The sequence below is a fragment of the Hyperoodon ampullatus genome (assembly GCF_949752795.1).
Source record: "Hyperoodon ampullatus genome assembly, chromosome: 18".
NCBI classification, from domain to species: Eukaryota; Metazoa; Chordata; class Mammalia; order Artiodactyla; family Ziphiidae; genus Hyperoodon; species Hyperoodon ampullatus.
Window position 1 is genome coordinate 12,815,127 of NC_136931.1, and position 23,453 is coordinate 12,838,579.

Consider the following 23,453-nt stretch of genomic DNA (forward strand, 5'->3'; position numbering starts at 1 on the left):
GGCTTGAGGCCAGAAAGGCTCAGCGTGAGCACAGTGGCCAAGGGCGCAGCCGCTGCCGAGGTTCGGTGAAAATCCAGCGTGGTCCCTGGGCAGGCGGCCGAGGCGAAGGCAGATGCAGGGTGATGTGCGGGTGGGAGCAGCTCCAGGAGCCAGTGAGCCCTGCTGGGGCCCCTGCATCCCGAGGCAGAGAGCACCCCGCTGGGGGCACCGCTGGGAGATACACTATTCCACGCAGAGAAACCTGCTTTCACAGGCCTTATCCAGAACGTAGCTCTTAGAAAGAAGCTCTTAATTTCAGCTTGTGGAACTTCTCCACAAGTGTCCCATTTGAATTACACGTGAACTTGGACTCCCAGCTGGGAGGTAGGGGACAGGAGGGGCCCTCACCCTGCGTCAGTGGTCCCCTTCCCGGAAGTATGTCTGGCAGCCCAAGTAAGGTGAGGGCTCTGGGGACCAGTGGTCCTGCTCCCAGCTCTCACCACTCTGCGTGTGAACTTGAGTCTCATTTCCCCCGTCTCTGTGAAGAAGGGAATAGGGCTGGGTATCTGCCAGCTCTCTCCGCTCTGAGCTCCAGAGGGGACCTCAGTGAAGGCAGCCATCCTCCCGCCCCGGCGAAGGCACAGAAGTGAAGATGCAAGCAGTTTTATTTGGGTTTTACAAACATGGGGGCTGGGGCAGGGCAGAGGCTCAGTTGGCTTCCAGAACTTCGAGAACCCAGGGAATAAACTTGGTGACCCGGGTGTACACGCCTGGTGAGAACGGGCCACACCGGCCGCTACCCCAGGACACGATGCCCACCAGGGTCCAGGCTCCATCCTTTTGGCAGACCAGGGGGCCACCAGAGTCACCCTGCAGGAGGAGGTAGGACTTGTGTTCAAGCCTGAAAGGGAGTACCAGGGCCCTAGTGTGCCCTGACCTGGCAAGTCCAGGGGGTGCAGACAAAGCACAAGTGGGGGCCCAGTGGTTGTGCACAAGAGACTCAGATCTGCTCAGATGGCAGCCCCAGCTCTGCCACCGACTCCTGGAGGGCCTGGGGCAGGTGGCTTATCCTCTCGGCCTCCCCATCATCTGTAAAATAGTCTGAAGCGTCCAGCTCATGGGGTTGGTGTGAGATTAAATACGCCTGGGAAGCCCCACACCACACCTGGCCAGAGCCGGCCCCCACCAGGGGCATCGGATAGGGCTGGTCCAGCCCTTCACTGGGGCACTAGGCAGGGCATGAAGTTAGACAGGTCATGGCAGAGAGGAGTGGGCCCCCTGGCCTGGCCAGGGGAGGCGCGGTCAGTGAGGGCGGGCAGGGTGGCGGACCCAGGCCATACCATGCAGGAGGAGATGCCGCTGGCGCCCGCACAGATCATCACGTCGGTGATCTTGCTGCCCCAGTACTTCCTGCAGTCGGCGTTGGACACGATGGGCAGGGTCGCCTGCTGCAGCTTGTCAGGGGTCTTGAGAGCTGGAAGGACAGAGGGCGTGCGGCCAGGGCCCCTCATCCCACCAGCCCGCCCCTGGGGAGAAGAGACCAGGGGCCGCCTGAGCCCTGCCCTCCCCCTGCATGGTCCTAGTCTTCTTCCATCGCGATGATCGTGGACACCGAGCTTCGAACCTTCCCTGACACCTTCAAAGAGTCCGGGACGCGGCTCCTCTGCGATTCCACACCAGGCAGCGGGGACTGTGCTTCCAGCAGTTGTTGCAGCAAGTCCCGCCTCGGAGCCCCGTGCACTCTGGGCCCTGCCGGCCACTGTGTGTGGGCGGAGGGGCCGTCCTTCCCCCCCAGGGAAGGGGATGGACGTCCTTCTGACCGGGGACACTGGAGGGGACCCCCGAGGGAGCACCTCCCTCCTGCTGCCCTTTCCCGGCTGCTTCTGTCCTGTTACGGGACCAGCCGGTGGGCCGTGGCCGGGGCAGGAGTACTCAGGACACCGAGGAAGAACCTGCGGGGGGGTAGGTGGGGGGGCACCTGGGCGCTCAGGCCCGAACCCGACCAGGTCACTGGACTCCGGGCCCAGACTTCAGGGGTGCTGGACGCACCGCCCTCAGTCTGGAGGGAAATCGGGGCTGTCCCTCTCCTTGCAGGTGAGAGGTGGGGAGACTTGCTGGTACTTAGATGTTTCTTCAGAAACTGTTTACGTATATATTATTAACCCTCATTTTTATTCATGTTTGGTAGGGTTTTCATTAAGAGGGTTTTAAGTAAAGAAATGGAAGATTTATTGACTGTTGCAATTTATGATTGTGTTTGGAATTTAGACCAAAAAACAATGAGTCTCACCGCTGAAAAGTTCTCAGGGCACTCACCGTTGTACCGGGTCTTGCCCCAGCCCGTGGTGGCACACAGGGACCCTGCAGGGAAGCTGGCGTTGGCGCTGGGCAGGCACACGGCAGACACGGTCCCGGAGAGGCTCGCGGGCGTGGCCAGCTTCAGCAGGGCGATGTCGTTTCGGACCGTGCGCAGGTCCCACAGGGGGTGTTCAAAGACCTGTGTGGAAAGGGTGGGGGCTGGGTGGGCCACAGAGGGAGGACTTGGGAGATTTTAGGGGCACACAGACCTGCAGACTGGGAGGGGCCGGCGGTGCCAAAGGGGCAGACTGTTGAGAAGGGAACCCAGATGAGGCTGAACAGACCAAATCTCTGGGGTGCTGGGGAGGTGGCATGTGACATTTTGCGTTTTGCTACAGTGAGCAAAGCTTATAATCAGAAACAACCTTCAGTGTTTGTAAAGGAGCTTTATTATTTGGGAAAGAGAAGAAAGCTCAGACTGGAGAGGTGCCAGTGGGGTGAGGCCTGAGCCGCCGGCCGGGGGTGTCTGCCTGCTGCCCCCCTGCCCTCCTGCTCTGTGCCCCAGGGGCCCACCCTCCTGGCTGCCCGCCCGGCCGTCTGTACCTCAGCGATCCTCAGCACCTGGACAGCCTCCTCCTCGGAGCCGTGATCAGATACCCCGGCCACCACGAGGTGACTCTTCCTGGAGAGAAAGGAGGCGGCAGACGGAGCTCAGGCTCACGGCCGCCGCCTCAGAGGAGCGCCCGGAGAGCGTGCCAGGCAGGGTGGGCCCCGGCTGGGCCACTGAATCGCGTGGTGACCTTGGGGCCTCAGTTTCCCCATCTGTACAGTGAAGGCAGAGGCCCAGAGCAGCTGTCCCGGACCAGGATGGGGTCTGGGGAGGTGGGGTGCTAGGGCTGGGGTTTTCTGCTGACTGTGGCTCTGCCTGCAGCCTGGGGACAGAGCAGCTTCTGCCAGACTCTTTCCCACTCGCTGGCAGCGCCCGGTTGGGGTTAGGGGCGAGTGAAGGTGGTCTCTTCAAGCAGTTGAGGTGGGGGCCCCTCCTGCCCCAGCCCAGGCCTCACCTGACCCCACAGTGGGCGGCGGTGACCACCCAGTCCTCACTGATGAGGGAGCCCCCGCAGAAGTGGAAGCCGGAGCTGGTCTGCGGAGACGGGGGAGGGAGTCAGCCTTGCCTCTCCTGCCTGACCCCTCCCTGTCTAACCTGCCCCTCCCCAGCTTCCCCCTCACCTGCAGGGACACCTGCCAGGGCCAGGAGCCGGGGACAGCGTCCTCCCCGTTGACGATCCTGGACAGGCCGCTCAGCACAGGGTCGATGGTGGGGACCCCGCAGCCTGAGGGGCAAGGACAGTGCGGCTGGTCAGTGGGTGGTGCCCCAAGGGGGTCAGGGGAAGACTCAGCACTTCCAGGCCTCTGTGGCACCCTGGCACCCAGAGTTTTGTCCGCTGCAAGGAATTCAGCCGCCCACCGGTCCAGCTGACAGCTTCCCTTAGAAGGTGCCCTTGTGGACGGTCCCCGAGGCTGAGGGTATCTGGAGTTGGGGCCCAGGCTCCCCAGCCTGCTCTGTGCCCTGAGGGAAGTGTCCATCCCACTCTGAGCCCAGGATTCTGTCCTGGGGGCTGGGATGTCCTGCTTGAGTCCTGGGGACTCTCATGGCCTCTGAGTCTGCAGGGGAAGCAGGTTTGGGTGAGGTTGTTACCCCAGTTGGGGTGGCACACACGCAGGAGGCTGTCCAGATCCAGAGGGTGGAGGTGCAGGGCAAGACGGATGGACCTGGGGGACGTTCTCGAGGCAGCATTCACACAGCTTGGTGGCACATTTGGAGGGTGGAGGAGCCCAGACCACCCCAGCTTCTGAGTGAACGGAGGAGACCAAACTAGGCAGGGCCCAAGGGACCTCCAGGCAGGGGAGGGGGCTCCAGGAGCGCCCAGTGCAGGAGTGGGGGGGCTGGGCAGAGCAGCCCAAGGAGGCAGGTGGCAGGGGTGTTAGAGGTACGAGGACTAGGGCCCTCCCGTTCCCTGCCTCTGGGTGGGGGGCCGGGGTGGGCGAGGCTCGGCCTGGGGCTGCTGGGCCTGCCTGAGCCTTGCACTTACCGAAGCTGCTGCCAAAGAGGAAGAAGCCAAGGACAACCCAGAGGAGGGCCATGGCATGTGACTCAGCAGGTGAGACGGGGTCTGCCCGAGGGGCCGCCCAATATATTCCCTCAACCCACCAATCTTAGCCTGCCTCGCCATCCCCTGCTTATCGTGAGACCTTGGGCGGAGAAGCACCTGGCTCCAGCGCGGGCCTGAGCCCTTGGGGGCCACTCCTGGGAAGGTTTCCTGGAATCACAGGTGTGTGGCCAGGCCCTGGGCACACTGAGCCGGGGGTGGATGGTGAGGACCCCGAAGTTGGAGGTGGGAGCATGAGGTGAGAGGTGGGGGCCACGGTCCCCCTTTATCTGCCTGGGCCCTTCCTGGCCACTCTTGGGAGGTGGACTAAGGAGGGGCCCTCCTGGACACCCCCGGACACCTGGTTCAGCGAAGGTCCAAATCCAGGAGCAGAGTGAACTCTCAGAAGCCCCAAAACAGGTCACAGACACCATCAGCATGTCTTCCACTGGTTTATTGAGGCTTTGTGGAAGCAAGGTCAGCAGGGAGGCCAGGGTGAAGCCTGGTCGTCAGTTGGCTGCCAGGGTCTGCTGCACCCAGGGGATGAGTGCAGTGACGCGGGCATACACGCCGGGGCTGGAGACGGAGCAGGTGCCGCTGCCCCAGGACACGATGCCCACCAGGTTCCAGACTCCATCCTTCTGGCAGACCAGGGGGCCACCAGAGTCGCCCTGCAGGACAGGGAGGAGGGGGCTTGGATCTGGCAGCCCAGGTGGCCTGGCCCAGAGGCCCCTGAACGTTGTTCCCAGAGCCCAGTCCCAGGCCTGATAGCCAGTAGAAGCTCAGAACATGCATATGACAAGGATTATGAAAGAAACCACAGCAGCTCCTGTGGTTTGTGCCCCTGGAAGTCTGGGCCACCCCCTGGGGTGGGGTCCTAGAACAGAGGCTCAACAGAGCAGGTTTCATTGATAGGAGGAAAGCATGGGTGGTGCTGGCCGTGGGGCTACTGTGAGGGAGGAAGGGCTGCCAGACCCCTTCTGGAGCCCTGGGCCACCATGCTCTGCTGCCCAGGCTGTGCACTGCACAATTCCAGGAGGTGCCATTACTCAGACTTTGATATTAGTGGAATCTTGCAATATGGCGGCTCTGAGACCAGAGCCCCTTGCTCTGGCACCTCCCTGCTGAGGTCACTGATGACCCTCCAGGAGCCCTGTCTTCCCAACTACTCAGGCAGGAATGCACAGGGAGAGAGTGGCAGGCCCTAGAAAGAGGTCTGCCTGCTACTTCCATTTCCTTTCTCTTTGCCCGAGCCCTGGCCTGGGCTTTGGCCTGAACCCACCCCAGGCTGGGAGGGAAGGAAGGGAGCCTGGGAGGCCATACCATGCAGGAGGACACGCCGCTGGCGCCGGCGCAGATCATGCTCTTCGTGATCTTGTTGCCCCAGTATTTCTTGCATTCGGTGTTGGACAGGAGGGGCAGAGTGGCCTGCTGCAGCCTGTCGGGGGTGTCGGCACCTGGAAGGGCAGGGTGGGTGGTTAGTGACTGCTGCCCCCACCTCCCACTTGGCCAGCCAGTGGTCTCTCATCACTCACTGGTGTGTTTGGTCAGGCCCCAGCCGGTTGTGACGCACAGCATCCCCGGGGGGAAGTAATCCCTAGCGCGGGGCAGGCACACGGCGGACACAGTCTTGGAGAAGCGCGCAGGCGTGGCCAGCTTCAGCAGGGTGATGTCGTTGCTGCTGGTGAACGGGTTGTACCTGGGGTTCTTGAAAACCTGTGGGGCAGGGCCAGACAGCTGCCTTTGGGGTCTGGGAAGAAGCCGACCGGGGCAGAACCTGGCGCCAGGCTACCCCTCACGGCCTCAGTGCTCCTCCGTGGACAATGGCCTGTTCAACTCGGCAGCTCCTTCCATGGCCCCAGGAGCCCGAGGCCCAGGCCCAAGGTGCAGACCTTCCCCTCATGGAGCCTTGCACACCCTGCTTTCTGCTTCGTCCCATCATGATGGGGTATTGGGGTGACCGGGAGGAGCTGGGGCCCTGGGGATTAGCCTGGGCTGCACACTCCCGAGGGTCCACCCTGCCTGGGGTCACACCTGGACCCCGGGGGCTGCCATACCTTGGCAATCTTCAACACCTGGATGTTCTCGGCGTCTGAGCCCTGGTCAAACTCCCCAGCCACGACCAGATGGGAGGTTCTGGAGAGGGCCAGAGAAAGGAGTGGTTCCTGACGTGAGGGGGGCATTTGGGGTGCAGGGTGCTTATGTGTGTGAGTGCACGCGTGTGCAGGCGTAATGCGCATGCGTGTCTTTGTGTGTCTGCACACACGGCTGTGGTGTCGATCAGAGATGGAAGCTCAGAATCTCAACTGGGCCTACAGCCCGCCATGTGTTTTCCCAGGAACCCCTAGGACACCGGAAAGACCTGGGTTTGCTACACATTTCCAAATAAGAAACTGGGAAATGAAGGCGTTTAAGGGCAAGTCCTCAGTGCTGGAGGAAACCACCCCAAGGGGTTTCTTGGGGACCCCGGGCTCTCACCTGACACTGCAGTGGGCGGCGGTGGCCACCCAGTCCTTGCCGATGAGGGAGCCCCCGCAGAAGTGGAAGCCAGTGCTGTCCTGGAGGAAGATGGGGAGGGTCAGCCCCACCCAGACACCAGCAAAACCAGTCTGGGCAGCAGCCCCCAGCTGGGCTGATACCCCAGTGCATCCCCCTACTCGTGTGCAGAATTCCCCCCTCACCTGCAGGGACACCTGCCAGGGCCAGGAGCCGGGGACAGCGTCCTCCCCATTGACGATCCTGGACAGGCCGCTCAGCACAGGGTTGATGGCAGGGACCCCGCAGCCTGAGGGTGGGAGTATGGAGTGAGGGGCGGAGGCCAAGGTCCCACCCAGGACTCACCGCCCCAGGAATACTCCGGGGACAATTCAGGCTGACATGTGCTCCAGCCCAGACAAGCCCAACAGGCTGAGCTTGAGGTGGTGGCAGGGCCAAAGCCCGGGCTGGGAGGCCCTATCACTGCCTACCTTAACCACTCTGAGTCTCAGTTTTCCCACCAGCAAAATGGGGATCTTACAGTTGCTAACTTCACAGAGTTGGTATAATAAGGATGAAAGATGCTTTGCCTTAGCAGACAAAGCAGGCAAAGCAGGAACTCGCTCAGTTCCTGGCACACAGTGAACAAAAGTTTAAAAGTTTAGAAGGGCTGGTTCAAGGGCATGAAAGGGCTGACGGGGGCCAAGCCACACTTGCTCATCATCTGAGCCTGCTTGGGAGCCACCGACTATTCACAGAGCTTTCTGTCCCTCTGGAACTGCTGCCCCTCCTTGCACACGATGCGAGGCCCCAGGAAGGTCCACCTCCACCGCAGGGGCCTCACACTGGCTGGTCTGGTCCAGTCCTCCCAGCGTTCTCATTGTAGAGATGGAGCTGGTGAGGCTCAGAGAGGGAGAAAGACTCGCTCAGGCTCACACCACCACGCACAACTGAACTGGGAGCAGGGACCCCACTGCTCCTTGCTGGCCTTGGGGTTGGTGGGGCCAGCACCCCTTCCAGCAGTTGGTGGAAGGGTAGACGGCCTTCCCGGCCTCTGCCTGCCCTGGTGCTCACCAAAGGCCGTGCCCAGGAGGGCCCAGCAGGAGAGGAGCCAGAGGAAGGTCATGGTGCCGCAGTCAGGGAGGTGTAGGCCGCCTGCCTGGAGGGCTCCCCGTTATATCCCTGTGCACCAGGCTGTTATCTGAAGACCTTGAGGTGATAATCCCTTTCCTGGGCATGTGTCCCAGTGGGCAGGATATGCCAGAGCAGGGCTGGCATCAGGGCCTGGGATGGCAGCAGCTGGGGCCAGGATCTAGGGCAAAGTTGGGGCCAAACAAGGTGGCTCCCTACCCACAGCTAAGGGGAAGGGGACATTCAGGTTTCCTCCTCCAGGCCCTACCTCTAGAGGGGCCCTGCGGGCAGCAGCCAGGCCTGGGCCGGATCTGAGCCCCAGCCAATTCTCTCATGGTCTGGAGGACCTTGGACAAGTAATTTAGTTCGTCTGCAGTTGTTCAAAACCCCATGGGCAGTATGGTCAGGTAGGGGGAGGGGAAGGGACCAAAGCATGGTGAGGGCACAGGTGACCAGTGGGCTGAGGATGCTCCCCTCGTCTTAGGATGGCCAAGAGGGCTCAATGGCTCAGTGCAATATCAGTGGCAGTCACGTGGGCTGGTTCAGAGGGCAAGCAGCCCGCTGCCCGTTCACGTGGAGCCAGGCCGCTCCACCCAGGCATCCTGCCCTTGGAATTGAGTACATGGCATTCAGGTGCAGGACTGGGCCCAGGGCCAGCCAGGGGGCCTCTGCTATCATCCCAGCAAGAGCTTCTGGAGGCTACACCAGGCAGGAAAGCAGGGGGCAAGGAGGCCTGTTTCGGGTGGGCAGCAGGGCCCTTTCCCAGCAACTGGGAAACTGGGGAGGGAGAAATTTGAAGGTGAGACTGCCAGGCACAGGGCAAGTACCCCAAAACACATAGGTAAAACGATATCTTATGGCTATTTTTAATTTCCATTGCATTGATGATTGTAGTGTGGTGGGTCACAGGTTTCAGCACAAAACAGCTGTGGGGCCTTGGGCAAGTTACCCTCTCTGATCCCATTTCTAAATATGTAAAATGGGGATCCTTAGAGCAAGGGTCCCGCTTTATGAAAGGGCACAGTCCATACTGAGTGTGCTGGGACCAGGCCTAACACAGTCCACGCTGGTCAGACCTGGTACTTCTCCTCCTTGATTTGCCTGTGGGGTCCCTTTGTGCGTTCTAGAAGACTGCCAATGACAGGGAGGGATGTCCACAGTGCATTAGGTGGGAAAGCAGGGCACGAAACAGGATGCAGAGTGTGGCCCCATCTGTATGAAACCCACCACTTGTGCAATTCCATCCATCCCATCAACCAGCGCTTACCAGGCCCCTGCTGGAACAGAACAAACAAAAGAAAGAAACACAAATTCCTGACTTACAAGCTTAGGTGGGAAAGGGGTGGGGAGTTTATGGAAAAGAGTTAAAAAAAAAAGAAGTAAAATATACATTACTACCAGCTAAGGAGTTATTATCATTGTTATTATTATTATTATTATTATTATTATTATTATTAATACCGAGGCAGGAGGGCCTCACTCCGAAGGGGACATTAAGTTGAGACCTAAGAGTTTGCCAAGCTATCTGGGTGCAGACGGTGTGCAGGGAGAGGGAACAGGGAGGGCAAAGGCCTGGTGGAGGGAGCCTGGGTGGCACCAAGAGCCGAGAGGACACGCGGCAGGGCGGAGAGGCCAAGGGGCCGACAGAGGAGGGCCCTGGTGAAGGTACAGGGCTGTCCCGAGTGGCTGCCAAGATGCGAGGTGGCAGCCGCCGGGCCTGAGTGGGGGAGGGGCGTGGCCGGTGAGGGAGGGCACGCGGCGGCTCGAACCCACCCGTGGCTGTGGCCTTGGGAGCCGACAGCTGGTCCGGGTCCTGCCCGTCCAGCGCCCCCTGCTCATGGTTGCCAGAGACCTGGGAACTCGCGCAGCTGCGGGTGGGGGCGGGGAAGGCGGGCCCCGCAGGTGCTCGACTCCTGCTGGGGGCGGGGCCAAAGCTGACTGCGGCCGTGCGCGCGGACCTCCACCCGCCCCGCCCCCTCGCCTGGCGTACCGACCCGAGAGACTGCGCACTCCGCAGATTCCCCCGACCCCGAGGAAGAACGCGTAAGCTCAGAGTGTTAGGTGCCCCCCATTCTCCAAAACGCCGGGCCCTGAACTTCCTGCCTCTGGGCCTTTTCCCGCTCTGTTCCCTCCCTTTAGAAGGCCCACCGCCCTTCCGGCCCCGGCCCTGGCCGTGAGCTCCTCCTTGTATGCAGCAGTTCAGCCTTGGCTATGGCTGGCCAGCGGCAAAGCAGGCATCAATCAGAGGCCATGGATGAGTCGATGGATCTCTGGACCCAGAAGTTGTTTAGCCAGTCAAGTTTACAGTAAGGAGCATTTTCCTGGGTTCACTTTGTCGCTGATACTTTTCTCTCCCATCCTCGGGTTTGGAACCCTGCCTCATCTCTAGACTCCTGGAGCCCAGCCATCTCTGCTCATGCAAACTCCCAGGGAGAAGGTACCGCCTTGTTCGCGGGTTGTCTGCCACGTCAGAAAACCTTCACTCTGCACCTGTTACCTCGTTGCAGTTATGTGGCGTCTAGTGTGTTTAATGGGCAGTGCTGAAATCAGCCCACGAACAGGTGTAAATCAAAGAAAGTCACTCAGGAGAAGACCCAATGCACGGGGACCCTCATGGGGTCTGCTCTCTCCCAGGTAGCCTGGGTTTGGGGAAAGAGCTTTGCTGGGGGCAGGGGGCCCTAATCCAATCCCTGCCCAGCCACCTCCTGGGATTTGGCCTTGGGGGCGGTGTTGTGTCAGGGTTCCAGGTCCTGACTGGGCGGCGGGGCAGTGCGCATGCGTCCCTCCAGGACCCGCATCTCTGAGACTGCGTCATCTTCTTCGAGGCAGGAACTCAGAAGTCAGTTTTCTTAGATGAAGGAGCTACTCCTCTTGAAGTCGTGCCACTGAGGGGGTCAAATCCCAACCCTCTGTTTCACTACAAATAAGATATATTGAAGTATAATTTACACATGGTGAAATGCACAGATCTTAAGTGAAGAGATGGATAAATACATATATATATATTTTTTGCGGTACGCGGGCCTCTCACTGTTGTGGCCTCTCCTGTGGCACAGGCTCCGGACGCGCAGGTTCAGCGCAGGCTCAGCGGCCATGGCTCACGGGCACAGCCACTCCACGGCATGTGAGATCTTCCCGGACCGGGGCACGAACCCCTGTCCCCTGCATCGGCAGGCAGACTCTCAACCACTGCGCCACGAGGGAAGCCCGAGACGGATAAATTTTGACATATACATACCATAGTGTAACAAACGCCACAACCACGATATAAAATATCATCACCCCCACCATACAGTATGCTGTCTTTGTGTCTGGATTCTTTCACTCCACCAGATGGTTTTGTGATTCACTTGTGTTCCTGCCTGTATCAGCAGTGTGTTCCTTCTTATTGCTGAGTGGTGTTTCACTTCATAAGCACACCACACTTTATGCACCCATTCTCCGGCTAGGACATTTGGGCTGTTACCCCTCCCCCACCCCACTCCCTTTTTGCTCCTTGTAATGAAGTGATTCTCAGCCCTAAACATAGGCAGGCAAGAAATGTAGATTTCTTTATTTTTCTATTAGAGAATGAAATTTGAACTTCGATCCTTTATTCTGCCAGGAGTCTCACTGGAGAGTCTAACAAAGAGACTGTTTCTAAAGGTGTGGCCAGGGCTTAGGGAAACCATAAGGAGGTGCAGGTCAGCTTAGGGCTAGGGTCAGTGGGCCTGGAAACGCAAGAGTGGTTACCTGGCCCCTGGGGAGGGCGATATGCAAGGGGGAGGCCGCCAACAGGAGCTTGGCCTTTGTGGAAATCAGTGAAGACCACCCAAATGAGAACGAGTAGAGGCTGTTCATTCAGAGCTTGCTATAGCCTGGGAGTCAGGCAGCATCACTTGTAGCATCACTTTTCCATTCCCACCAGTAATGTATGAGGATTCCAATTTCTCCACAACCTTGCCAAAACTTATTTTCTATTTAAAAAATTATAGGTGTGGGGGATTCCCTGGTGGCGCAGTGGTTGAGAGTCCGCCTGCCGTTGCAGGGGACACGGGTTCGTGCCCCAGTCCGGGAAGATCCCACATGCTGCGGAGAGGCTAGGCCCGTGAGCCATGGCCACTGAGCCTGCGTGTCTGGAGCCTGTGCTCCGCAACAGGAGAGGCCACAACAGTGAGAGGCTCGCGTACTGAAAAAAAAAAAAAAAAAAGGTGTGAAGGGATATCTCACTGTTTTTTTTTCAATTTTCAAAATTGTGCTAAAATACATATAATATAAAATTTACCATCTTAATCATTTTTAAGTGGACAGCTCGGAATGTACTAAGTGCATTCATATTGTTGTGCAACCATCACCGCCATCCATCTCCAGAGCTCTTTTCTAATTGAAGTGCAGTTGATGTGCAATATTGTATGTTACAGGTGTACAATATAGTGATTCACAATTTTTAAAGGTTATACTCCATTTATAGTTATTGTAAAATATTGGTTGTATTTCTCATGTTGTACAATGTGTCCTTGTAGCTTTTTTGTGTTTTCTTCCCCCCAACCTCCCTGCCACGGCATGGGGGGAGGGTCTTAGTTCCCCTGACCAAGGATTGAACCTGTGCCCCCTGCAGTGGGAGCGAGGAGTCTTAACCACTGGACCACCAGGGAAATCCCCCATGGAACTTATTTTATACATAATAGTTTGTACCTCTTAATCCTCTACCCCTATATTGCCTCTCCCCCCAGAACTCTTCTCATCTTGCAAAACTGAAACTCTATATCCGTTAATCTATAACTCTCCTACCCCCAGCCCCAGGCAACTAGCATTGAATTGACTATCCTCAGTAACTGGTATAAGTGGGACCATACAGTATTTATCTTTTTGTGATTAGCTTATCTCACTTGGCATAATGTCCTCCAGGTTCATCCATGATGTAGCATATGTCAGAATTTTCTCTTTTTGGGTCTGAATAATACTCCATTGTTTATATATATACCACATTTGGTTTATTCATTCATTGGCCAATGGATACTTGGGTTGCTTCCTCGTTTTAGCTACTGTAAATAATACTGCTATAAATATGGGTGTACAAATATCTTTTTGTAATATTTATTTAATTTTCTAAGTGAAGTAGACTTGATTTACAATGTTGTGTTAATTTTGCTGTACAGCAAAGCGACTCAGTTATACACATATGTACATTCTTTTTTTAAAAATTATTTATTTATTTATTTATTTATTTATGGCCGCGCTGGGTCTTCGTTGCTGCGCATGGGCTTTCTCTAGTTGTGGCGAGCTGTGGCTGCTCTTCGTTGCAGTGCACAGGCTTCTCATTGTGGTGGCTTCTCTTGTTGCGGAGCATGGGCTCTAGGCGCGCGGGCTTCAGTAGTTGTGGCACGCGGGCTCAGTAGCTGTGGCTTGCGGGCTCTAGAGCGCAGGCTCAGTAGTTGTGGCACACGGGCTTAGTTGATCCGCGGCATGTGGGATCTTCCCGGACCAGGGCTTGAACCCATGTCCCCTGCACTGGCAGGCGGATTCTTAACCACTGTGCCACCAGGGAAATCCCTATACATTCTTTTTTCATATTCTTTCCATTATGGTTTATCCCAGGATATTGAATATAGTTCCCTGTGTTGTACAGTAGGACCTTGTTGTTTATCCATTCTATATGTAATAGTTTGCATTTACTAACCCCAAACTCCCAGTCCATCCCTCCCCCATCCCCTCCCCCTCCCCCTAGGCAACCACAAGTCTGTTCTCTATGTCTGTGAGTCTGCTTCTCTTTTGTGGATAGGTTCATTTGTGGCATATTTTAGATTCCATGTATAAGTGATAGCATATGGTAGTTATTTGTCTTTCTCTTTCTGACTTATTTCACTTAGTATGATAATCTCTAGCTGCATCCATGTTGCTGCAAATGGCATTATTTTGTTCTTTTTTATGGCTGAGTAATATTCCATTGTATATACGTACCACATCTTCTTTATCCATTCATCTGTCAGTGGACATTTAGGTTGTTTCCATGTCTTGGCTATTGTGAATAGTGCTGCTATAAACATAGAGGTGCATATATCATTTTGAATTATAGTTTTGTCTGGATATATGCCCAGGAGTTGGATTGCTGGATCATATGGAAATTCTATTTTTAGTTTTCTGAGGAACCTCCATACTGTTTTTCATAGTGGCTGCACCAATTTACATTCTCACCAACAGTGTAGGAGGGTTCCCCTTTCTCTACACCCTCTCCAGCATTTGTTATTTGTAGACTTTTTAATGATGGCCATTCTGACCAGTGTGAGGTGGTACCTCATTGTAGTTTTGATTTGCATTTCTCTAATAATTATCGATGTTGTGCATCTTTTCATATGCCTATTGGCCATCTGGATGTCTTCTTTGGAGAAATGTCTCCCCCCAGCCCCAGGCAACTAGCACTGAATTTGGCTATTCTAAGTACCTGATTTAAGTGGGATCATACAGTATTTGATTTTTTGTGATTAGCTTATTTCACTTGGCATAATGTCCTCCAGGTTCATCCATGATTTAGCATATGTCAGAATTTTCTTCCTTTTTGGGTCTGAATAATATTCCATTGTGTGTGTGTGTGTGTTTATATATATATATATATATATATATATATATATATATATATATATATCCCATTTTGTTTATTCATTCATCCATCAATGGACACTTGGGTTGCTTCCATGTTTTAGCCACTGTAAATAGTGTTGCTATGAACATGGGGGTACAAATATCATTTTGAGACCCTGCTTTTAATTCTTTTGAGTATATACCCAGAAGTGGGATTGTGGGATCATATGGTAAATCTATTTTTAATTTGTTGAGGAATTACCATATTGTTTTCCACAGTGGCTGTACCATTTTACATTCTCATCAATAGTGCACAAGGGTTCCAATATCTCCACTCCAGTTCTTACTAATTTCTGTTTTTTGTTGTTGTTGTTTATATTAGCCATCCTAATGAGTGTGAATTGATACCTCGCTGTGGTTTTGATTTGCATTTCCCTAAAGACTGGTGATTTTGATCACTTTTTTATGTGCTCATTGGCCATCTGTGTGACTCCTCAATATCTATGATCACCACTGATGCTGTAGGAACTGAGTACCCCAGCCACATGACCGCCAGGGCCTGTTTCCACCTGCACTTCAGCCTCTGCCGCCTCCCGTGTTAATTTGAGTAATTGTGATGCCACTGCGTGCCATGGGCCACCAGGTCTCATCCTCCCTGGCAAAGTTGTCCATGGACCACTCCAGTGTGTGAGCTAACCAATCCCAGAATCCCGTGTTCAGTGGTCCCGGGGCCACGGTTACTGTATCAGTCATGGTCGTGCCTGAGAAAAGGTGGCACGTTCAAACTGGGTTATTTGAGGAAAGTTTGAAAAAAGGGAATTTTTACAAAGGTGTGGGCAGGGTTTAGGGAACCAACAAAGGATAGTGAGGTGCACAGGGTTCTAGCAACAATGGGGACACACCTAGAGCTGAAGGGACACAGCGGGAGCAGCTGTGGAACCCAGAAAGGGTGGCTCTGCAGACAGGGCCACCTGAAAGGAGCCGAGCCGTCCATGGCCTCTGCAGAGGGAGACAGCCAGCCCACAGCAGCCTCCCAGGGAGGGAACCCAGAGAATAAATACCCGACTTCTCTCTCCTCCCCCGTCTCCGGCTCTGACCCCAACAGGAAGCCTGAGAGCCTGGAAGCTGTTCTGCAGTCTTGTCCCTGAGGGTCAGTCTTGCTGTAGGCCAGCAAGGTGGGGAAGGATGGAGAGTGGATCTGAAGGGGAAAATGGAAGACATCCACAACCATTCTTACAGCTATTCTGTATCACTTAAGATGCTGCTAGTAATAGAACAGGTGGCTAACAGTGGCTAAGCAACAGTGGTTTGCTTTCCTCACACAGCAGGGATCTGGAGGTGTGCAGTTGTAGGCTTTTGCTCAGCACTGGGCTGTGGTGTGGTCCTGGTCAGGGTCTTTCTTCTCTGGTCTCAAGATGGTGGCCAAGGTGCCAAGCACCACATCCTCTCAGGACTCAGCCAAAGTGCAGGAGGAGAAGGGCTGGGTTTCTCCTCACCTCTTTGCTCCACGGGATTATGTTCATCAGAGCTCTCCCCCCGCCGCCCCCAGAGCTGGGGTGGGTTGACCCTCCAGGGGAACCCTCCACAAGGACGAGAAAGGGGAGATGGCTTTAGGTGGGTGGCAAAGGCTGTCCCTCCTTGTGACAGGACGGTCACCCTGCTCCCAGGGAGTACTCACCTCATGGTCTGGTTTGAACGAGGGGATGGGTGGGGCAAAAAGGGATCGTTCAAAGTAAAAAACACACCAGCAAATGTGCACAAATCTCTGTGGGCCAGGGAAACGCTCCCTCCCCTGTGATATACCCTCCAAGGCCATATCCCTCCTGTATTCTACCCCGCCAAGAGTTTACTTTCCCAACAGACCTCAAGGGCCAGTGACCTCGGGCTGCTTCCGTTTTCTGCTCTGGAAAAGTCCCCGAGGCAAGGAAAATACAAATGTCTTTTCTACCTGCTTGGAATGAGTGAAGGAAAAACAAAACAAAACAGCAAATGTTAATATTTATATAAATTACCTTGGCCTGGAATTCAATATGGATTCCTTATGCTCAAAGCCAGGGCTGACATCCCTGGCCTGAACCCAGTCTGTTAAAATATCAAAAAGCTTCAGACCCAGTTACCAAGCAGCTGCTGGCCCCAGTCTGTTTGCCCCCTGAAATTTGGCTGTCTCCGCCCTCCCCCAGAGAATAGCGTTCAGGGCCTCCGCGGGCCAGTCCCTGCCGAAGCCACTGTTTTCCCAGGTCAGAGCTTCTGCTCAACAGTGGTTAAATAGTTTGAACATCCCCCTGCAGAGAACACACGACTCTAATAAAACAAAATTAAATTTACAACTCAAAACTAAAGTTACAACTCAGAGACAAAACTTCAAAACTAATCAAGTCCAAATCAAGATCTGTGACATTGTCCCGCTTGCTCTGATCCACTTCTCCCTAGATGACCATGGCCCTGTGGCCACAGAGCCCTGGAGGCCTTGGAAGTAGATGCAGTTCACCCAGTCAGCACATTTTCCTTCTCACACTGGCTCAGCGGTGAGGCCCAGGCTGGATTGTCCAGAGCAGCAGCTTTCCGGACCCTCTCCAGGTTTCTCAGACTCACCGTGTTCTTTTCTTGTTTGTTTCATGTCTGTGTCTCTCACTGGGGTCTTGGACCCATGAGGGCAGGGGTGCCCTGTGCTCTGTTCCCGTGGGTGCTCTAGTGTCCAGACCAGGCGCTGTCCCAGGGGAGAGAAGGAACTTGTGCCCATGGCGCTGAGAAGTCTCCTGGCCTCCACTTACGACAAACGCATCACCGGTGTATTACCTACATCTGTCCTCTTCTCATTGTTCTGTGACAGTTAAAATCGTTTTTCTGTTTTCTCCATGTGTCATTTGATGGTGTGAAATCAAAGCCCCATTTTATATGAAACTCAAGCGTTATGCAATGACCAGTTCCTTAAGTTGAGAATTATCACAGGAGAAGAGAATTCGGTTGAGCTCAGCGGCAGATAAGGGACAGCCAGTCAGCATGTTTGCCAGCCTGTGACCCGCCCACAGCCACCCATGGGGGCGATTCCTTCATGCCTACATGTGTCCTCATGCAGGCTCTGAAGCTGCTTGGCTGGGCTGGTTTCAAGGGGACCCTCTGGATGACACAGCATTTCTGTATGATACTACACTTCAAAAAAGATTATTTATTTATTTATTTATTTATTTATTTGCTGCGCCGCGAGGCATGTAGGATCGATCACAGCGTGTGGGATCTTAGCTCCCCGACCAGGGATCGAACCCATGCCCCCTGCAGTGGAAGCACGGAGTCCTAACCACTGGGCCGCCAGGGAAGTCCCATCCCAAGTCTCACATTGAAAACCCTCTTCTCTGCGAACGCAAGGCCCCCAGTGATGACCAGCTGGGATTCTTTGGACCCCACGGTGGGGTTGCCTAAGGTTCCTGGGTGACATTGTGCCAGGGCAGCTGCCCTTTTCCCAGGGGCTGGATGTCCCCGGCTGAGAGCCAATACAGGCTTCGAGGGGGGCTCGGTTCCCCCCCGCCGTCCTGCTTATCGCCCAAGGTTCCTGGATAACAGGAGGGTGGCTCTCAGGCATCTCTGGCTGGGCTGGGCCTGTGGGGTCCCAGGGGGTGTAAAAGGAGCCGCTGGGGCAGGTGCCCCGTATCTCCCTGACTGCTTCGCCCTCGTGGGGGCCGCCTTCGGTGAGCGCTGGGGCTAGGGGCGCCAGCCAGGTCTGGGAGGGGGCTGAGGAGTAGTTCCCTGAGCCCCTAATGGCACCGCAGAGAGGCCCCATCAGAGGCTGGAGGGGCTCTGTCTGGAGCAACCTGGGGGTCTGGCCAAGAGGGAGATCTGAGCCCCCTTCCCTGCTCCCTTGGGCCTCACACCCCGACAGGCAATGGAGCCTGCAGGGAGGAGAGGGGTCCTTCTGGAGCTTTCTGAGCCCTCACACCCTGCACTGGAAGGGTGGAAAAGGCCAGTCTGGGCTGCACTGAGATCTGAGGCCCCAGAAGTGACTCAAGTTGGGGAGCTGTGGGCAGAGAAGGGTGTGGTAGCAAGAGCCCTCCCACGGCCTCCACCTGGGGTTTTTATTTACTGTTCTGGGCACTTGCTAAGCGTTTCATTTTCTATTAAAAAAAGACGAAATAGTGAAAAATACAAAAAATAATATGACATCGATGTACCTTCCATTGGGATTTAGCAAATGTTATCTTTTTCCAGATTTGCTTCAGGTGTTTCTTTTTAAAACATAAAACAGATTCAGCTGAAGTCCCTTCTCCTCCTCGGAAGGTGATCCCTATTCTGAGCTCACTGCGTATCATTTCTGTGTGGGATTTTACAAGTTTACTACACATTCGTAAATCCATAAACACAGTATAACATTTGTAAAAACTTACATGAACTGTATTATCCGCTACATCAGGTTTATAACATGCCTTTTCCCACCCGGGTGGTTTTAGATTTATCCCAGTTAATATGATGACCCAGCTCGTTCACTTTAATCTCTGTAAAACACTCAGCTGTGTGAATACATCACAGCTGATATTCTAATCTTCTTGCTATTACAAAAAAATGGATTATGTTGATGACGTATGTTTTGGTGATAACAAAACAGTGAGTGGCTGGTGCATCCCCCTGTCCCCACGGGCAGGATGCCGGTCTGGGCATGCAACAAGGCCTGCATGACCCCCGGGTGGCCTGGCTGGTCGTAAGGGCTGTACCTGCCTAACTTTCCTTTACTGTCGCCAAATTGTAAAACCTGTATACAGGTGCCGAGAACTCACCTGGTCCTGACACAGCAAATGCGTCAGGGACACATTAAGTACACCTGACTTTTCTCATTGTTTTGTGACAATTCAGGTCCTTTGTTTTCAGTTTCCTCAATGTGTCCTTTTACGGCGTGGAATCAAAGTCCCGTTTTATTAAATAATTAACTAAAACTTTATACAGTGAAGAGATCCTGAAATCTCTGGGACTAGTGAATTCCGTGTAAAACATACTCCCGTTGCCTGTCAGAATTCTGGGTTCCCCAGGGGCTGGGGTTATCAGATTTAATTCCACCCCCCAGGCCCCACCAATCTAATGGGTGAGCTTTGACTTGTGAGGTGAGATTGTTTGCTCCCCAGTTTACTGAGGAAAATGAGCATCAGGGATTCAGTGACTGGTCTGAGGCTTCACAGCAAGGAAGGGTGGGCCTAGGAGTCCAGGCAGGATAGTCCGATTTCTCAGCCTGTTTTCTGCTCTTTCAGGCAGGGTGGCCCTGGGTGGGAGCAGCCCTGTTCCTCTGCATCCCTGGATGGGCCACTGGGGTCAGCAGGCTGTATGTGGGGATCCTTGAGCCCACGGGTGGAAGGCACCAGGGGAAGTTTTTTGGAGGAGGGGGGAGTGTGGCAGAGGGTCCTGAGTCAGCCTGGGCAGCTGAGCTACAAACCAGGATTTCTGCAGACTGGCTCCGGGGTCTCAAACCTTCCCCGTCCCCTCATCCTCCTCAGGCTGCGGGGTCCCTGCCATCGACCCTGTGCTGAGCGGCCTGTCCAGGATTGTCAACGGGGAGGACGCTGTCCCCAACTCCTGGCCCTGGCAGGTGTCCCTGCAGGTGAGGGGGGAATTCTGCACATGAGTGGGAGGATGCACTGGGGTATCAGCCCAGCTGGGGGCTGCTGCCCAGATTGGTTTTGCTGGTGTCCGGGCGGGGCTGACCCTCCGATCTTCCTCTAGGACAGCACCGGCTTCCACTTCTGCGGGGGCTCCCTCATCAGTGAGGACTGGGTGGTCACTGCCGCCCACTGCGGGGTCAAGTGAGGGCCCGGGCTCAGGGTTCTGCTTCGGGCTCCAGTCTGGGGTGGGGGAGGGGAGCAGGGCACATTCTCAGTCCTCAACCCCCATGGGATTCCCCCAGAACCTCTGACCTGGGGGTGGCCGGGGAGTTTGACCAGGGCTCAGACGCCGAGAACATCCAGGTCCTGAAGATTGCCAAGGTACGCCCAGGCCCCGCTGGGCCGGCCCGGGATCAGTCACGGGGCTGCAGGCAGGAGCAGGGGGACGAAGACCCTTCGGCCGCTTGAGAGACAGGAGCCAAGGGCTGAGGAGGCCGGTCTCAGGATTCTCATTCTGGGCTCCAGTGGGTCTGTTTCCGCTGAATGGATCGCCAGGAAAGGAGCTGGTCTCCTTGAAACCTGCAGATCCCCGACTTAACCCAGGGCCTCACCTGGTCTTTCTGGGCCCCACCCGCAGGTTTTCAAGAACCCCAAGTTCAGCATGCTCACCGTCCAAAACGACATCGCCCTGCTGAAGCTGGCCACGCCCGCGCGCTTCTCCGAGACCGTGTCCGCCGTGTGCCTGCCCAGCGCCAACGACGACTTCCCCGCCGGGACGCTGTGCGCCACCACGGGCTGGGGCAAGACCAAGTACAACGGTGAGCGGGCCGTGGCCTTTCCATCCACGAGGCATGTCCGGGGTAGGGGCTGCCTGAGCCGCGGGAGTCTCCAGGTGGGACACGTATGGCTCTTTTTAAAATGTTTTGGTCTAAATTCCTATACAGTCATCAATCTTTCCATTTCTTTATTTAAAACGCTCTTAATTAAAAGCCTACCAGACATGAATAAAAATGAGGGTTAATAATATATACGTAAACAGTTTCTGAAGAAACATCTAAGTACCAGCAAGTCTCCCCACCTCTCACCTGCAAGGAGAGGGACAGCCCCGATTTCCCTCCAGACTGAGGGCGGTGCATCCAGCACCCCTGAAGTCTGGGCCCGGAGTCCAGTGACCTGGTCGGGTTCGGGCCTGAGCGCCCAGGTGCCCCCCCACCTACCCCCCCGCAGGTTCTTCCTCGGTGTCCTGAGTACTCCTGCCCCGGCCATGGCCCACCGGCTGGTCCCGTAACAGGACAGAAGCAGCCGGGAAAGGGCAGCAGGAGGGAGGTGCTCCCTCGGGGGTCCCCTCCAGTGTCCCCGGTCAGAAGGACGTCCATCCCCTTCCCTGGGGGGGAAGGACGGCCACTCCGCCCACACACAGTGGCCGGCAGGACCCAGAGCGCACAGGGCTCCGAGGCGGGACTTGCTGCAACAACTGCTGGAAGCACAGTCCCCGCTGCCTGGTGTGGAATCGCAGAGGAGCCGCGTCCCGGACTCTTTGAAGGTGTCAGGGAAGGTTCGAAGCTCGGTGTCCACGATCATCACGATGGAAGAAGACTAAGACCATGCAGGGGGAGGGCAGGGGGAGGGCGGCCCCTGGTCTCTTCTCCCCAGGGGCGGGCTGGTGGGATGAGGGGCCCTGACCGCACGCCCTCTGTCCTTCCAGCTCTCAAGACCCCCGACAAGCTGCAGCAGGCGACCCTGCCCATCGTGTCCAACGCCGACTGCAGGAAGTACTGGGGCAGCAAGATCACCGACGTGATGATCTGTGCGGGCGCCAGCGGCGTCTCCTCCTGCATGGTACGGCCTGGGTCCGCCACCCTGCCCGCCCTCACTGACCGCGCCTCCCCTGGCCAGGCCAGGGGGCCCACTCCTCTCTGCCATGACCTGTCTAACTTCATGCCCTGCCTAGTGCCCCAGTGAAGGGCTGGACCAGCCCTATCCGATGCCCCTGGTGAGGGCCGGCTCTGGCCAGGTGTGGTGTGGGGCTTCCCAGGCGTATTTAATCTCACACCAACCCCACGAGCTGGACGCTTCAGCCTATTTTACAGATGATGGGGAGGCCGAGAGGATAAGCCACCTGCCCCAGGCCCTCCAGGAGTAGGTGGCAGAGCCGGGGCTGCCATCTGAGCAGATCTGAGTCTCTTGTGCACAACCACTGGGCCCCCACTTGTGCTTTGTCTGCACCCCCTGGACTTGCCAGGTCAGGGCACACCAGGGCCCTGGTACTCCCTTTCAGGCTTGAACACAAGTCCTATCTCCTCCTGCAGGGTGACTCTGGTGGCCTCCTGGTCTGCCAGAAGGATGGAGCCTGGAGCCTGGACCCTGGTGGGCATCGTGTCCTGGGGCAGTGGCACTTGTTCCATATCAACACCTGCTGTGTACGCCCATGTTACTGCACTCATCCCCTGGGTGCAGCAGATCCTGGCCACCAACTGAGCCCAGGGCTCCTGCCATCCCAACCCTGAGAGTCCCCAGTAAAAGCATCTGTCTGCACATGTCTCCCTGTGTGGCCTGGGCGACGTGGGGCTGCAGTGGTCCCCGTCACCCACTAAGGGGAGGTGTTGCTGCTCCCTTTCCAGGCCGCCAGTACCCCAGCAACCCCCCTCTCAGGAAGCTGAGTCTTTGTACCTCATCCTCCCTGCTCAGGACTCCATCCTGGGGTAGAGCCCAGGGACTAATTGCTGGAGCCAGCTTGGCCCGTGGAGCTTTCTGGAAGGCAGGAGTCTCGGCCAGGCTGTGCAGTCCCCGGAGATGGGCATTGGGAAGGCAGGGTGGGACTGTGGAGATGGTCTTTCTACCCTCCTTGGTTCCTCACTGCACATTTCTGCCAGACCCGTTTATCCCGACGATTCCTGTACTCTCTGTCATAGATGGGCCTGGAGCAGGCATCTATTGCCCCCAAGGCACTGGGTTTAGGGGAGAAGCAGACAGAATTACAACAGTTCATTTCCCATTTCATCCTCCCACAGCCAGACCTATAGCCTCCGCCATCCGTCACAGCACCACACGTCGGTCATGCACAGCCCCGGTTCGCATCATCCTCTCCCAGGTCCCATATCTTGATGTTTCTTTCCCTCTGGAGTTTCTACAAGGCTGGTCTTTGGAAAGGCAGCTGGTAGTCCACACTAACTGGGCATCAGGGAAGGAATGGCATGGGCCTCCCTGCTGCATTTCCCTTTCAGTATTCTTCCTAATATCTTTCTCTTCCTGGTGGAATTTTAGGTGTTCTGATAGTGGGTTATAA

At 55.7% G+C, this 23,453-nt stretch overlaps 3 protein-coding genes across 3 annotated transcripts; 1 reads left to right on the plus strand and 2 right to left on the minus strand.

The window, feature by feature from the left end:
* Positions 1–687: 687 nt before the first annotated feature.
* Positions 688–4,422, minus strand: LOC307066657 (chymotrypsinogen B-like; the record flags this gene model as incomplete). Its single annotated transcript, XM_079723873.1, has 7 exons — positions 688–849; positions 1,320–1,453; positions 2,296–2,476; positions 2,881–2,959; positions 3,342–3,421; positions 3,508–3,611; positions 4,371–4,422. The coding sequence occupies 7 exons, from the start codon at positions 4,420–4,422 to the stop codon at positions 688–690; spliced, it is 792 nt and encodes a 263-aa protein (XP_079579999.1).
* A 514-nt stretch (positions 4,423–4,936) lies between these two features.
* On the minus strand, positions 4,937–8,031 carry LOC307067095 (chymotrypsinogen 2; the record flags this gene model as incomplete). Its single annotated transcript, XM_079724389.1, has 7 exons — positions 7,977–8,031; positions 7,109–7,212; positions 6,906–6,985; positions 6,485–6,563; positions 5,963–6,143; positions 5,751–5,884; positions 4,937–5,098 (listed from the first exon to the last, which is right to left on the minus strand). The coding sequence occupies exons 1-7, from the start codon at positions 8,026–8,028 to the stop codon at positions 4,937–4,939; spliced, it is 792 nt and encodes a 263-aa protein (XP_079580515.1). The 5' UTR covers positions 8,029–8,031.
* Positions 8,032–10,449: 2,418 nt separating this feature from the next.
* Positions 10,450–22,645, plus strand: LOC307065934 (chymotrypsinogen B-like; the record flags this gene model as incomplete). Its single annotated transcript, XM_079722953.1, is given in 8 exon segments — positions 10,450–10,570; positions 20,063–20,166; positions 20,289–20,368; positions 20,470–20,548; positions 20,805–20,985; positions 21,873–22,006; positions 22,477–22,512; positions 22,514–22,645. Coding segments are annotated over 8 exon segments (867 nt in total).
* Positions 22,646–23,453: the final 808 nt, after the last annotated feature.